Consider the following 14,939-nt stretch of genomic DNA (forward strand, 5'->3'; position numbering starts at 1 on the left):
GGTCAGGAGTTCAAGACCAGCCTGGCCATCATGGTGAAAGCCCATCCTTAAAAAAAAAAAAAAAAATAGTGAGACTTCATCTCCACAAAAAATAAAAAAATTGGCTGGGTGCAGTGGTGTGTGCCTGTGGTCCCAGCTACTCTAGAGGCTCAGGTGGGAGGATCACTGACCCCAGGAAGTTGAGGCTCCAGTGAACCATGATCATGCTACTGCACTCCAGCCTGAGCAATAGAGACCCTGTCTCAAAAATAATGACTGCAAAAGCAAACCCTCTTTGTCTCAATCAAAGGCATTCTCTCATTTTACCCTGATGAAACATATCCTGTGTTTCTGTGCATTTGCACATGCTTCCCCTCTGCCCACATTTTTCCTCTCACTTCCTCACACGGTCTAATTCTTCCTTGCTCAGATGCCCCCATCTTTAGGAAGTCACCCCAACTCTCAGGAGGGGATAAGTCTTGTGTGCCCTCCTAGCACCCTGGGCAAATCTCAGGCTGTCCCCACATGAGAGAATAAACTGCTTGACCGTCTTGACTCTCCAGTGACCAGCAAAGTGACCAGCACACTGTGAGGTTCATCAATATTCAATGAATTGGAAAACAAATATTCCTTCCTGTCTGATATCATCTCAGGCACTATCAATATTCCTGTTCAGGATTCACTTCTTGCACAAAGGATATCTCTTCTCTAAATTCACATTGTATCTCTTGTCTGTGGTATTCATTGTGAAACACAATCATTTAGCACCTTGCATTGTTGTTCACTTATTTTTGTGTATTGTGCTCCCCAACCGGAATGTGTGCTGCTTAAATGTCCAGACCATATCTCAGGTGTCATGTCCTTTGTTATTCCCGCAGTTTCTAATATAATACTATACACACAGTAGGCAATCGACAAATGATTGATGGATGAGTGCATGAATCAAAAAAATGCTTCTTTAAATTGTGACCCCCATGAAGATTTACATGATTTTGGAGAGATTTTAACATAAAAAAAACCAAGCAGCCTTCACATGACAGAACCCATTTGGTGCCATGAGCTATGCTTGCACTTTCTATGAGTATACATTTTCCTCCTGCAGCGGCAGTTATAGCTAGTGGATCTGAGCCTGGTCTCTGGAGCTAGACTGCCTGGGTTTGAAGGTGGCCTCCCTTCTTGCTAGCCTTAGTCTATAAGAGACTTGGCTACTTCATTTGTAAAATGAAGATGATGCTAATAGGACCTACCTCATTAAGTTGTAAGAAATGTAATATAAAGCAGAAAACAGGGGACAGGGGAAGGTAATCCACATTAAATACTTGGCATAGTGTCTGGCTTCCAGTTAAGTGTCTGATAAATGCAGTTATCAGTGTGGCTTCTAAGATGATGACAGAAGGTTTAAATGGAACAAGAACTCTTAGAGAAGCCAGGGCTCAATCATCCTGGTCTTTTCATCATTCCTCTTATTTATGTGGGCAGTGTCCTTGGTGGTATCACTGTAAGGAAAGGTATAGCAATGACTTTTAGAACCAAGAAGTCAAGTTCCCCAGTGGGAAGTGTCATGCTATGTAACTGGACAGGAGGCCCATCAGGTATGCAGAATGCATTTCAGTAACATCTTAGTAAAGGGCATGTGCCTTCTGCTGGGATGACTGGGTGCAATGCCATGTGCATGATAGGTATGAAAGACTGAATGTTAGCATTTATTCATCAAAAACATGCTGTTAGCCAGAATACAGATTTTGCAAACAGCCAGTTTTCCTAAAGGATTTGCTCTTTCAGATCATAAAACCTCCTCATTACTCAGCACAGAGATGAGTATAAATTAAGTTGTAAGCTAGTTCATGCAAATTATTTTACATTTTCCTGCCTCCCAGCTCCTCCCAAAAGTAAAATAAATGCAAAACAGTGTTTTTTCATTTCTTCTCTTTGTTTTGATCCCTGCAAACTAGCCACGATATTTCCAGAAAGATGTGGAAAGGTACAGTGCCCCACAAAGAAGAAAAGTTGGCATGTTTTATGGAGTATAAAAGGTTCTTTATTCTGTGTTTGTTTGCCTACCTGTCAGCCTGCTTATCTGAGAGTGCCTGTCTGCCTTGCACCAGGCAACAACCAAGCAGCCATTTAATCCTGCATGACTCCCTCCTCTGTACCTTCACCACATTGCAGGGAGGAACCTACACCAAGGCAGTCCAGGCTTAGGTTTCCCAGCAACCTGTGACCTGGCTGGAAAATGTGAATGTGTCAATCCAATTCCCTCTGCCTGGAATCCAGACTAGAAGCAAAGTAAGCTTTGCCAGTTAGCCACGGGAACTGCAGCTGCAGGACCATGAGGAAGGCAGGACCACAACCACCTCAACCACTTGACCCGCATGTAGGACAAAGTTGGGCACTGGGGAGCTGAGGAAGCAGAGAAAGTCGGGGTTGCTTAGAAGGAAGAAGCAGCATTCAGAGTTCAGTTATTTTAATGGGTAAATGCTAGAATGTCCAGAACCAAGATCTCCGGACCCTGGCCCAGCACCATCCCAGGACAGTCCTCGTGGGGACAGTGTTTATATAACCTTGCCCTGGAGATCAGGGATGGATGGTCCCCTGCCCTTATTGCTTCATGGGTATCTGTATCACTTGTGTTAGGTTTTGAGGGAGGGAGTACCTCTGTTTTTTGCAAGGACAAGAGATTTTTCTAAAACACTTACCTGATGTCACTGTTAGAGAGGCGTTGGCTCAAAAAAGCCATTAAGGCATAGCCTTGTGGTAACAGTAGTTGGCAAGATGTGAGTGTCCAGATCATACATAAACATCAGCTCCACTGAACTCTGATCTCCTCAGAACCAGGGTACCTGTTTTAAAGAGGACATGAGCAAATGAGAAGTCAAGCAGATGAAGGCAGCAAGTATAATGAGAGGGTTGGAAAGTTTCTCATACAAGTACTGAAGAAATAGGAGATTTTTTTACTTGGAAAAATAAAAATTAGGGAGACAAAGGATGTTTCTAATATATGTAGAGCTTCCACATGGAAGATACACCAAGCTTGCATTTTGTTCCTCTAAAGGCAAGAATTAGGATTGGACAGAAGTTACAAGGAGCTAGGATTTAGTCCAGAGTTTCCCAACAATGGAATGAGAGCTGCAAGATAAGGAGTACACAGCCTCTGGGGGTGTTCAATGAGAGACCAATTGACCAGCTGCCTTGTCCCAGGAGAGGGGAGTTTGGACTAGAGAATATCTGACAGTATCTCCAGTGTTATGCACAATGGATTTATCTACAATAACTAAACATTACCTCTAGGCTCTCAACAAAAGCTGCAGAAAGAAGCTGAAGATTAAGCAGACCATAAAATAGACATTCCTTTTTATCTCTAGAAGACTCCAAGTGGTCCAGCAAGAGAAGAGTCATGAAATATCTCACACCCTCTCTTATCTACATTTGTCTCTGGGGCCAATGAGACCATGCCTCTGCAGGAGAATGATGTTGTGGGACCTCCTCTTACTGAGATTAGCCTCTTAGAAGTGCGTTTGCTCATTGCCTTTTAAGCAGATGGAAAATTCTGGAAAGGAACTTTATTTTTTAAAGCTTAGAGGATGTGCTAGTTGGTGCCAGACAATTTTCCAAGGAAAAAACCAAAATCCAACCAATTTACCGCCCCCGCCCCCCCGACCCCAGGTGGCGGGTACAAAAAAGCAGGCAAGCTAATTCTGAAAGCTCTAACCATAGTTTAGCACCATTTATCCACGGGCCTTCAGTCCTACCAACTACTAATCATGCAAGTAAGTCCAGATTATTGCAGAGACCAGACACCTCTGCAGTCCTGCTAGAACAGACCAAACAAAATCCTTCCCTATGTGTCTTCTTTTCTGTCTGCCTTGGTCACCTCCACTATCCACATGTTTAATAATCGGGCAAAGGACATGGCAGGTGGGGAGAAATCCCAGTATGTCTCTCTATATCAGGGGTGCTTTCTGGACTTCCTCTTAGGAAACAGGAAACAGCATAGCAGAAAACAACTTCTGGGAGTTTGCTAGCCAAGGCCTGGCAGCCAAGGTGATTAGTGGGTAAGCTACCACTCCCACTGATGACAGGATAGTCCACTTACCAACATCCCTAGCTAAAAAAAAAAAAAAAAAAAAAAAAAAAAGTTTTTTTTTTTTTAAATTTCCATACTACGTCCTCACACAAGACAAGGATTCGATTCCAGAACCAGTAAAATAGAAACCTGCCAGAATAGAATGCCTTCAAATGAAAGTAGTTTGTCATTATCCAGGGTTTAAACTGAAGCAGAGCTAAATTATTGTTAGAAACCAGAACCATTTTGGAGAAGGATTTGGTTTCCTGTCAAACATGCCAGGCCATTGTGGAGCACAGAACGAAGCCCTGGAGCAATCAATCCAGCATCCTTCCATGATGGATAGGTAAGGCCCTCAGCCCAGCCCCATGTTAGGTGCTACCCAGGTATCTACGCCTGTCCCTGCCAAGGTGGCAAGTCTGGCAGCATTTCCCAGTGCTTGCCCTCTCCCAGCCCTCTTTGTCGTCCATTGCAGAGCTGTGCATTCCACTGCAAACAGAGCCTGCCATTGAGCCATTTTTCTCTGCACTGCACATAGTTTCTGCTGCCAGGATGAGTCACCATGCAACACATACCCTCATCCCCTCCACGCTGTACTTAAAATACTCCAGGGCTGGCCGAACAGAACCCCACTGTGAGTGAGCACGTGTGTGAAGGTGGGATTGGCAGCTCAGCCCTGCGGAGCCCTCTGCAGAGCAGTCTGCATTGTGTTTGGCAGAGAGATTCAGAGAGCCAGTATTTGGGGAGGGGCGGAGAGAGGAAGGTCTGTTTTTCAAACCTGGTTCCACCTCATGCAGCCTGCCAAGTTGCACCATCTCTTTTGCAGGCACCCTCACTTTAGCTTCTCTGATCTTGAACAGAAGGATCTTACTGCTGGGGGTTGATTTGTCCTGCCTCTTCTCCCAGCCTAGCTTCTGACTGGCCATTTTGCTACAAACAGAACTGCCCTGTCCTGCTTTTACCTGCCAGCCTGTCTCTGCCTCCAGCATGGATTTTTCTTCAATCACAACAGCATCTAGTCATTTCCTGAGTTAGAACTTGTCATCCTTACCGGGATGGAGGTCCCTCGCTGCTCTCCTGCCATTCCTGCTCTCTGCTTCCCCTCATCCACCCACACACAGAGCACTAACCTTGGGCAGAACCATCCCTCTTCCTCAGCCTGCACTGAAAAAAAGGGATTAAAAAGTGTTCTCTTCCTCCTGAGCCTTTAAACTGAACTCAATAATTTCTTTCTTTTTTCTGCAGAGAAACACTGGATTTCCACAGGCATTGGCTGAAAAGTTGTCTTAGTTCTCCATGGTCCCCACCCTCCTCCACACCCAGCCACACACTCCACCTGCCAGGGGTACCCCGCCCTTTGGAGAACTACACACGTTCCGCTTTCAACCTGCTGCTACAGCACCCTTCACAGAAGGGGCCTTGGAACAAAAGCCCAGATCAGCACAGCCTAAAGGGACAGGATGTGCTTGAGTTATTCATTACTTGAGTTGGAAGAGGTCACAGAGCAGGAAGTACACTGGAAAGCAAGGGGAAATGTGGCAGAGAGGGTGGGGAATAAGTCAGGGTGACCTTCTCGGGGCTGATGGGAACTCAAGAGTCCTGGTAGGGGGTGGGTATCAGAGTGAGAAGGAGACAAAGTCATAGCAACAGCCCAAGGTTAGCCAAGGTCAAATGGAAACAGCTGATTATAATTAAGCTAGCTACTTAGTAGCTCCTGCTATGCACTAGGCACTGTGCTTAACACTTTCCCACATCTCCCCTTTTATCCTTGTAATAATGTATCACTTCAATTGTATAACTGAGGGAACAGCCCTGGAGAGAACAAGTGACTTGCCCAAGGTCACCCAGCTAGCATGTTCTGAAGCTGGGAATGTGAATGCAGGTCTGTCTTGCTCTTTACCAGCTTGCTCTGTGTGGTGAAATGTTTAGATGGGTGGTACAATTCCAGATGGTCTAGAGTGGCTGGGCAAGTGGAGTCTGAGATGAGCTACTGGGAGAAATCTGGTTTCAATAGAGCTGAAGTCATGTTCTTCAGCAACAATCCCAGATCTGGGTGGAAACACTGAGGTTTTCAGGAAGCCTGGGGGAAGCTGGCTTAGGATGGAGCTGCTGCATTGGCTATGCAGATGTGACCCTCAGGACTTTATCAGTACCTGTGAAGTTTCCATGCAGGGAAATGGGGAGAGTAGAGCTAGGGACCTAAAATTTGAGAGGGGAAGATATTCCCCAGAGGAAGACAGTAAATCAAAGACTAGAGACCAGGAGGTGCAGATGCCTCATCAGTCTACTGGGTGTTTGCTACACCTCTGAAGACCTAAGGTAGGACACTTTTTTAGGAAAAAAGAAAATCTGTCACTGGAGACTCTCTTTACATACTTTGTTTTACCACATGCTTCTTCTGGAAGTGGGGCCGGGAATCAAGGGTGAGGTATAGGAATGGGGTGGGCACAAGCAAGGGCACTCCCCGAACCGCCTCATCCCTTCCCATGCTACCCTTCCCCCACTCATCTCTTTTTCCTGATTCTACCCACAAGTTTTCCCTCCTCTTACAGTAGTGGGCACTCAACAACACATACCCTTCGCAGCAACCTGTCCTGCTGGAATGTCCTCCATAAGGTAACTTCTGCCTGAAGGGGACCAGGGCATCATATCTGCAGGTGCAGCCTCTTCCTGCAGCTCTCATACCACCAAGCTGGGGCTTTTCCAACGTAAACATTATAGGGGCTAAGCAAGAGGTGGCTTCTTTTCTCAATAAGCTGTTCTCTCTCGCGGTTGCCCTTGACAGAGCCCTGCGGCCTCCCCCACTGAGGCTGGGTGGATAGGTGGCTGCTTCTCCCCTGAATTTCAGGAATGTTGAGGTTTGCACAGGTCCTGCAGGCGAGCCTGGAGAAGGATTAGTAGGAAAAAGCTCATTCTTCATTAGTTCGGGCTTGTCTTTAGGCCTGCGAGGTTGACCTTGGGGACAGAGGGATGGCCCGGACAAGCATCCTGGTATTGGGAAATTCTCTGATATGGGGCTGGGACGTCAAGATGGGCCATGGTGGCCCCTGGGGATGGGGCTTCTCTGCAGTGGAAGCAGAAGCATCAGGGTGTTTTCTGCTGTGTCACTGCCCTGAGAGGGATGTATAAAGCTGCTCCGGGGTTCATAGGAAGGGGATGAAACCAAGAGTTTGGCTTTTCAGCAACAGCAGATAAAGGGTGGGAAGATTTTGTCCTGTGAGCTAGGCTTTCCCAAAGGTCCTTTGGCTCCAAGAATTTTACAGCAGAACAAAGGAATCGATACACCCAAGGGGGCATAAAAGCATGCCAACGAGAATACCCGTCGCCGACCTGGCATCAAAGAAAGTCCTCGGTGGCTGGGTCACGTGCAGACATTGTCGCCTGGGGTCTAGAGTGGCGAAAGTTGCAACCGGTTTCGATGGGACAGCTCACGGAGGGCTACCCCTCCCGAGCCCTGGCTCCGTGCTAGCGCCCTGGGTGGGTTTGGCCATTGTCCAGCTCGAGGTGGTTCAGGCCGCCCACAAGGAGCACAGCCGGGCAGTCAGGAACCGGGGCTGCCGGCTGGGCCGGCCTGCAAGGAGAGGGAAGGGCCGGAACTGCAACCGCAGTGGCGGGGAGTGCGAGGGGGCGGCAGGTGCAGGAGCGGGAGGCGGGGCGGAGCTGGGCAGAGTCCTCGCGCGTCCAGCGTCCCAAAGTGACCTTCCCCCACCCCGCCAGGGCCCAGGAGGGGTGGACCCACAGCCCAGGGAGGCCGGGAGCGCGGGCGGGCGGGGGGTGGTGGTGGCTGGGCCGGGAATGCCGGGCCGGAGTCCTCGGGGTTCCGGGAAACCCAGGTGTAGACCACCTTGCTACGAAAGGGGCGGTTCGCACCCAGCCAGGAGGGGGAGGGGGCTGCACGGCGCTGCCTCAGCGTCCCTCGCCGCCGCCTGCGCCTCTCCCGCCTCCCCCACGCCCAGCGCTCCTGACAGCCCCTCTAGCCCCGGCGGCTCCTTTGTGACAGCCCCGTGCCCGCCCCCTCGGGCCGAGGCCCCGCCCCCCGCACCGGCGATTGGCCGCCCGGGCCGCTAGTGGGCGGGGCGCGCGGCCGCCGGGGCGCGGTATATAGTAAAGGCAGGGCGTGCGCTCTCAGCTAATTCCTCGGCTGGTGGCGGGCGCGCAGTTGCCGGCCCGCAGTCCGCTTGTCCGTTCTTCCCTCTGACTCTCCTCTCCCTGGCCTGTCTCTGCAGCGGTCACGGGAGGCGGGAGCTCAGCACACGTCTCCAGTGGCAGCGGGAGCGCAGCTGCGGGTTCGCGGAGCCTCCGAGCCCCCGAGGGCTAGAAGAGCGCTCGGCAGACCAAAGAAAGCCCGCGAGCGGCCGCGCGCCCACCAATAGGTGCGGGACTCGGAGCCGCGCAGCCTGCGCCGTCCCTCCCTCCGCCCCCGCCCCCCGCCGCCGCCTCCCCCTCCTCCCGCTCCTGCCTCGGCTCCTCCGCCGAGTGTCTCGCACTCCGAGAGCCGCAGCGGCCGCGGCGCGTCCTGCCTGCGGAGAGCCAGGCCGGAGACGCGGAGCGGCGCAGAGGACGCCAGGGCGCGCGCCGCAGCCACCCACCCTCCGGACCGCGGCAGCTGCTGACCCGCCGTCGCCATGGCCCGCGGGAAAGCCAAGGAGGAGGGCAGTTGGAAGAAATTCATCTGGAACTCAGAGAAGAAGGAGTTTTTGGGCAGGACCGGTGGCAGTTGGTGTAAGTATGGGGTCCGCAGCTCCCGGCCGCCGCGTCCGGTCTTTCCCGGGCGGCGCATTCCCTGCGCAGGCTCCGCGGCCAGTTCCGCACCCGCCGCGCTGGCCGGGGTGGAGGGGGCGAGGGTGGTGGGCGCTGCTCGGTCGCGCCGGCCTGGCCTTGCCATCCTGTGCGGAAATGCGGAGTCCCCAGAATGGGGCTCGGGGTCGGGGCTGGAACGCGACAGGCAGAAGGTTATGCGTATTTTAGCGATCTTGGCTTGGTAATTTGCAGTCTTTCCTACCCTGCCTCGGTGGAGCCCTTTCTTCCTGGGAATGGCCAGGCTCTGCGAGACTACATCTGTCTCTTCTGTGTCCTGAGTCCTTAAAGAAATGAGATCTGGGGTCGTGAGAACCTCAAGAAGCAATGGGATCTAATGCAGGCGAGGTTGTGTGTTACAGCATCTTTCTTCTAGTCTAAATACGTACCTCAAAAGAGAGGAGAAAGGGAAGGGTGGAGAGGAATCCATCCACACTGCAGTATTTCACAGCGATGGCTAAAGGTTTCCCTCTGTGACCTCCCCTGGAGTCATCACCACCCAGAAATGGCTCAGTGAGCTTCATGTCAGGACTCCAATTCTTAGCCCTGGCCCGAAACCTGGCAAAGTCTGGTTGTTTTCAAGGTCTACCGAGACAGATGTGGATCAGTCAGTAGATTGGGTTGATTATGGTGAAGGGCTAGTATAATATAAATGCAGAAACAGCTCATCTTAAAATATTTTGTGCAGCCTGTTGCTTGGTTGGATGGACGGTTCCCATCGAAAATTAGATTCCTTGTTTTCAGCCTCTCTACTCTGGAAGGGTGACTTTTTTTTTTTTTTTTTTTGAAAAAGGTCATTTTGAAGGGCAGAGTTGTAGGCGAATCTATAAGAGTCGTGACTGTGTGAGCGAGCGAGCGAGGGAGGGAGGGAGGGAACTCCCCCTGCTGCATCACTGCCCCCTGCTCCTCCAACATCATGATCATCATCATGACTATCGACAACACCACTAGCACCACCACTGCAGTCATTCACGGAGTCCTCAACAGAGGCCGATTGATGTTCCTGGTTGAGAGGATCTGTGGGAATCGGCAGGAGAATGAGTCAGGGAAAGAGTGCTTAGCTGACATTTTGAAATGGAAGAAGCTGGAATATATGAATTTTTGTAAAGAAAAAAAAGGCAGCCTGTGAGTCTCTCTTGATTGAAAAGTAAAGGGTTAATAATGCATCACATTTCAAGGTTAGTCAAGGTGAAGCCTCTTTCTAAGGTGTTACTGGGAAGCATAGGTATCCCTGAGCCATGGAAAATGTACCTCTTTAATGGGTTTTAGCTTTTTAAAAAATACTTTGTTTTGTTTTGGGGAGACTGTGTTCTTCCTGGAGATTATTGTCATAGCGTCTGAGGCATAAAGGTAGTTTCCTGTGTTTTCTTAATGTGAAAAGGAAAACCTGAAGAACTGTGGGGTGCGTGTAGATAGCTTCCTGGCAACTCCTTGTAACTTGAGGAAGGCCTGGGAGGTGCACTGCAGTATGGGCACCCTTCTTCCCAGGTTAGCTGGGGCTTCCTTAGCTAGTGGTCTGACCCTGCTGCGTCACGGGGCAGGGGCTGCATTGATTGACTCTAGGGACATTGTGAAATTTTCCTTCTTGTCCTTTTCCCCTTCATAAAACATATATCTTTCCTCATTCCAATTTCATGCTTCTTAGAATAATATTTGCTTTAGAGAGTAAGGCAGTATGGACTGACTCATTCTTTAAGCCGACATTTAATGGGCAGCACCTCCATGAGAGAGAGAGAGACCGTGTGTGTCAATATTTATGTCTTGATATCCTATCCAGCAAGCTATCTGTACGCTGATTTATGAATGTAGACCCCAGGGCTGCTGTACTTGCCTCCTCTTCCCTTCCATGTTCCATGGTACAGGTACGGGGCTAAAAAAAACCCTTTTTGTTTTGTGCTAATATGTCTGCCTCTTTCTGGCAATGTAAGAACTGTCAGAGCCTCTCTTAGGTAGAGAAGGTGGCAGCAATTACCAGCTCTTACAGAGAAAATGCCCCTTTTCCAGCTCTGGGCCCAACATGGATGCCCTTGGGGCGAGGACAGGATGCCCTTGGCTCGGTTTTGCTTCTAGGTAGATTTTCACCAAGATGGACGCAGGAGACTCGCCTGTCACCTGCTGGAGAAATCACAACGTGCACATCACTTTGTGCTTTCCACCTTTTTATTAGGTTAATACAGACATTGGTAGGTTTTTATATTTATAGCTAGGCCTAGATGCCTGCCTGTGACCCTTCGAAGGGTACAAACTTTTTTTTTCCCCAAAAAAACCTCTGTGTTGCTTTTTTTTAAAGTGAGAAAAATTGCATGAAAGGAGAAGCCTCTAAAGCCTGCCCACTCCCCTCATAGTGCCACCCCAGCTAGTTGGTGTGACTTATCTAGCCTTGTTTTTGGGTAGCCCCTGGTGGCCTGTGTCTGGGTGAGCCACTGCATAGGCCCTTCTAGTCCCGAATGCTCCACTCTTTCCCAGTGACCTCACGGCAGTAACTAGGGAGATTTTATCAAGTAACAGGTCAGAGCAAAAAAGGAAAATTCTTCACTTTTCTTAGGATATTGTGTTGGTAGAATGGAAAGGCTGTATGTTTCTGAGCTTAATCGGCATACTTGCAAAACGACTTATTTTTCCATTGCTCTATTTGTATTTTAAACTGTAGCATCAGTTATGTGCCCTCCTATGTTATTAGAATTAGGTATCTGGAGACCAGGGAATGAGTGTAGAGGTGTTGCAGTTGTTCGAAGGGGCACATGTCGGTAAGCTTAAGAGCACCAAGATGAGGTGCGGGTAGGGGGACGAGAGGAAACTTGAATCAAGGCTACAACAGCTGTCTTGCTGACTGTTACACCAACTCTTGCACCTCTTAAGAGCATTCACTGGAAAAATTTTCCAGATCTCTTGACGTCACAGCATTGCCATTTGCCTACTGCTGCTTGGATACAGAATGCAGCACTTAACCCTTGTCCTGCAGGGAGGGAGTGATTGAGTTGAGCGCTGTAGTTCTGGATTACACCAGCTTTTGTTTCTTCCTTATCTTTGCTTCTTGTCCTTGCCTTTTTCTTTGTTCTTTGCTTTTGATAGAGGAGAAAAAGGATTATGATTAAGCATTTTGGTGTGGGTTTTGTGTGTTTGGCTTGTTTTAACAGCCCTGTAGCCTGATTTCCCTTAACTATTTAGTGCCTGATAGGAAAGTTGGGCTTTCAAATGCAGGGAGTGGGCAATAAAGCTAATGCCTGCAATTGTGTACCCACTCCCTCCCGGCCTCCTCCTACCACATAGACTTCTTTTCGATGATACTGTTTTTCAGTGGCTTTTCCTTAAGTACCCTGGCATTTAATGCATGAGATCTGGACCTTTTTAGCAGTAACCTAAGGCTCTTTTGTGCAGTCATGTTTCTGATTCGATAACCTTACAGTTCACTTGCTCCCTGTTTTGCATTCACATTGAGTTGTTTGGCTGGCGCAGGGCTGCCAGGCAATGCCTAGTACAGCCTGTTACTACTCAGCTAATCAGGGAGATAATCCTTATAAACCAGTAACTGATAGCCACCCTCATTCCCATCTTTGTGTCCAGTTGTGTTTCGCTTTTGCAGCTGTTTCAGCCTCCATCCTGTTATCTTGTTAACTATGGGAAAAAGAAAATGCAGCCCAACAAGTCAGTCATTATTCTGGTTCCAGTCAGAAGATGAAATTAAAATGTGCTGGTCATTTCCGCTATACAAATTTTCTTCTTTTTGCCCTTGTCCTGTCCTCCGAGGGGAAAGACTGTGCTTAGTCAGTAATACAAACCAAAGGTAGGGTGAGGAAAGGACGAGAGAATACATCACTGGGTTTCTCAGCATTCATTGCTCTGCCACAGCAAAATAACCCTCAGGCATCTGAGAATTTGGAGAAGCAGCAGAGCTTGGATTGTAGTATTTAAATGTCAAGGGATATGCAAGCAAAGAAAACACAGGTCTCTAAGGGAGTATATTGTCATATTTTAAATTCATTGCATAAGCATCCAAACATAGCTCTAGATTTTATGGTGATCTTCATTTTTTTAAAATAATTTTGAGAATAAAAAATATGAATACTTTGTTTTTAATTGAGGGAATTAAAGAATATAAGGATCCTAATTCTAGCTGAACATTCCTCCTACCCTTAACTACCTCCCATACACACTGTAAGTGGAGTGCTGCCCAGCCTCTCGATTTTTACCCTGTGTCAATGAGGGTGAAGTGCACTCACTTGACACTGGAGAAGGAAGAAACCATGTGGGGGGCTGGGGAGGGGGGGGACCAGGAAGGAAGTTTGTTCATCCATGGGAAGATTAAACTTTCATTCTGAGCATATGACTGCATCACAGCATTTTGTTTCTATTCTCCTTGCAGTTAAGATCCTTCTATTCTACGTAATATTTTATGGCTGCCTGGCTGGCATCTTCATCGGAACCATCCAAGTGATGCTTCTCACCATCAGTGAACTTAAGCCCACATATCAGGACCGAGTGGCCCCACCAGGTAAAATCAACATGAATAGCTTCAGTTCCTTCAGAGATCGCATAAGTGTCACTTTTTCTGTTGAGAAAAAATGACGCAAAAAAATTTCTTCTGAAAGAAAAAATTTTCTTTGGAAAATTACTCTGTAATGTAGTTTTAAACCAAGCATGAAAAGGAAAAAGAGGAACGTCTCTCGGCTATCGCCACATGTCCTACCCGCATTGCAGGCAGAGCTCCCAGGGGTTGCAGACATCTTATTTGCACAGTTCTAGCGTGAGGGTGAAGAGCCCTGGTGCTTGGCCCAGGCTGCTACCCACCAGCTATGTGACTGAACAGATTGAGTTCAGATGGGGGCCCCAGTCTTCTCATCTTTCATATTCTAGGGTTTGGTTAGTGGGATTCTTTCCAGACCTTTTCAACTCTAACAGACATTTTTACTTCTTGAAGGGGACTATGATTCAGATAAATCCTTTTTAAAAAGTTGCTTGGGCTCCTGTTTTAAAAGGTTAACTTATTTTTAGAGATGATAAGCTGTGGAATGGGCAGCTACTCACAGGGAGAGGAGCTATAACTTTAGGGGTCTGTTATCCCACCTGCTGTTAATTTGCAGTTTGACCTTGAGCAAAGTCATTCTCTCTTTCACTACTCAATATTTATACCCATTGGTTTAATAAGCATCTCGTTTGCCAGCTTTTGGTCCCATTTTGTAGTTTAATTAACTGTCTCCTTTAGCTCTTAAAAACTTGGGTGAAGAAAAAGATTATCATAAGAAAATGCAACCTGACACATGCGTCCCTGCCGCGATTTGGGTGCCATCAGTGTACAGCTATATGTGTCCACCACCAGTCAGGAAACGCCATGAAAGACCCACCACCATCATGCCTGATATTGAACAGGACAAGGCAGTGGAACAGCCACAAAAGTAAATTTACCATCCGACTATTGTAAAAATCCTTGTCTGGAGGACCTAGAGAGAAAGTGTTGCGTAACTTCTGGGTTCTCACTTATGAGTGACCTTGAGGCTGCTGCTGAAGGGTGGCAATGACTTGTCCCTTCTCTGCTTTCCCTTGGCAAAGGTTTAGTAACAGCTGTATTTAGGTGACAATCTTCAGATGGTCTACGTGGCCCTGAGCAACCTAGATCAAGGGCCACTGCCTGCCACACACTTTTCATGCCTACCTCAAGTGTGGGAAGGATTCACAGAGGAAGATTTTCAGAATACAGAGGTGGCAAGCATTGTCGTATAGCCCTAAGTCAAATAGTTCTCCACTGTAAGAAAAACTCAAAAAATTTCCAGATAAATTTAGATCTGGGGGATTGGGGAAGTGGAAAAAAAAATATCACATAAGTAAATAACATGAGTTAAACCTGCTTAATAATCTAGTTTCCAGCAACTGTTTTCCACAAGAGGTGGGTCTGAGGAAAGGTCGAAGCAAGAAATCTGAAGTACGCAGAGAAGCTGAAACATGTTTTACGTCGGCTTCGGTGATAGGGAAGCATGGTGTCTTTTCATGCCTCCTTCTACTAGAACTTTTATGGTACCATTAGTAGTAGTGGTTTTAATTGGTGCAGATCTTTTATTTGTTTTTGTTCTTTGTTTTGCCATTTAAAAGCTATTCCATCATGATG

The 14,939-nt window shown here is 48.0% G+C and overlaps 1 protein-coding gene and 1 long non-coding RNA gene across 2 annotated transcripts in view; one reads left to right on the forward strand and one right to left on the reverse strand.

The window, feature by feature from the left end:
- The window catches only part of LOC108308336, an 80,199-nt gene extending 72,373 nt beyond the window's left edge, over positions 1–7,826 (reverse strand). The window contains exons 1-2 of the long non-coding RNA XR_005201179.1: positions 7,373–7,826; positions 2,676–2,819 (exon numbers count right to left, since the gene is read on the reverse strand). This is a non-coding gene — a long non-coding RNA (uncharacterized LOC108308336). The remainder of the gene's footprint in view (positions 1–2,675; positions 2,820–7,372) is intronic.
- A 339-nt stretch (positions 7,827–8,165) lies between these two features.
- Positions 8,166–14,939, forward strand: part of ATP1B1 (ATPase Na+/K+ transporting subunit beta 1) — a 25,976-nt gene continuing 19,202 nt past the window's right edge. Inside the window, exons 1-2 of the mRNA XM_017534101.2 lie at positions 8,166–8,764; positions 13,203–13,331. Coding sequence (XP_017389590.1) covers positions 8,668–8,764; positions 13,203–13,331 — 226 coding nt within the window. The 5' untranslated portion in view covers positions 8,166–8,667. The remainder of the gene's footprint in view (positions 8,765–13,202; positions 13,332–14,939) is intronic.

This window comes from Cebus imitator, unplaced genomic scaffold (genome assembly GCF_001604975.1).
Source record: "Cebus imitator isolate Cc_AM_T3 unplaced genomic scaffold, Cebus_imitator-1.0 Scaffold84, whole genome shotgun sequence".
In the NCBI taxonomy this organism is placed as follows: Eukaryota; Metazoa; Chordata; class Mammalia; order Primates; family Cebidae; genus Cebus; species Cebus imitator.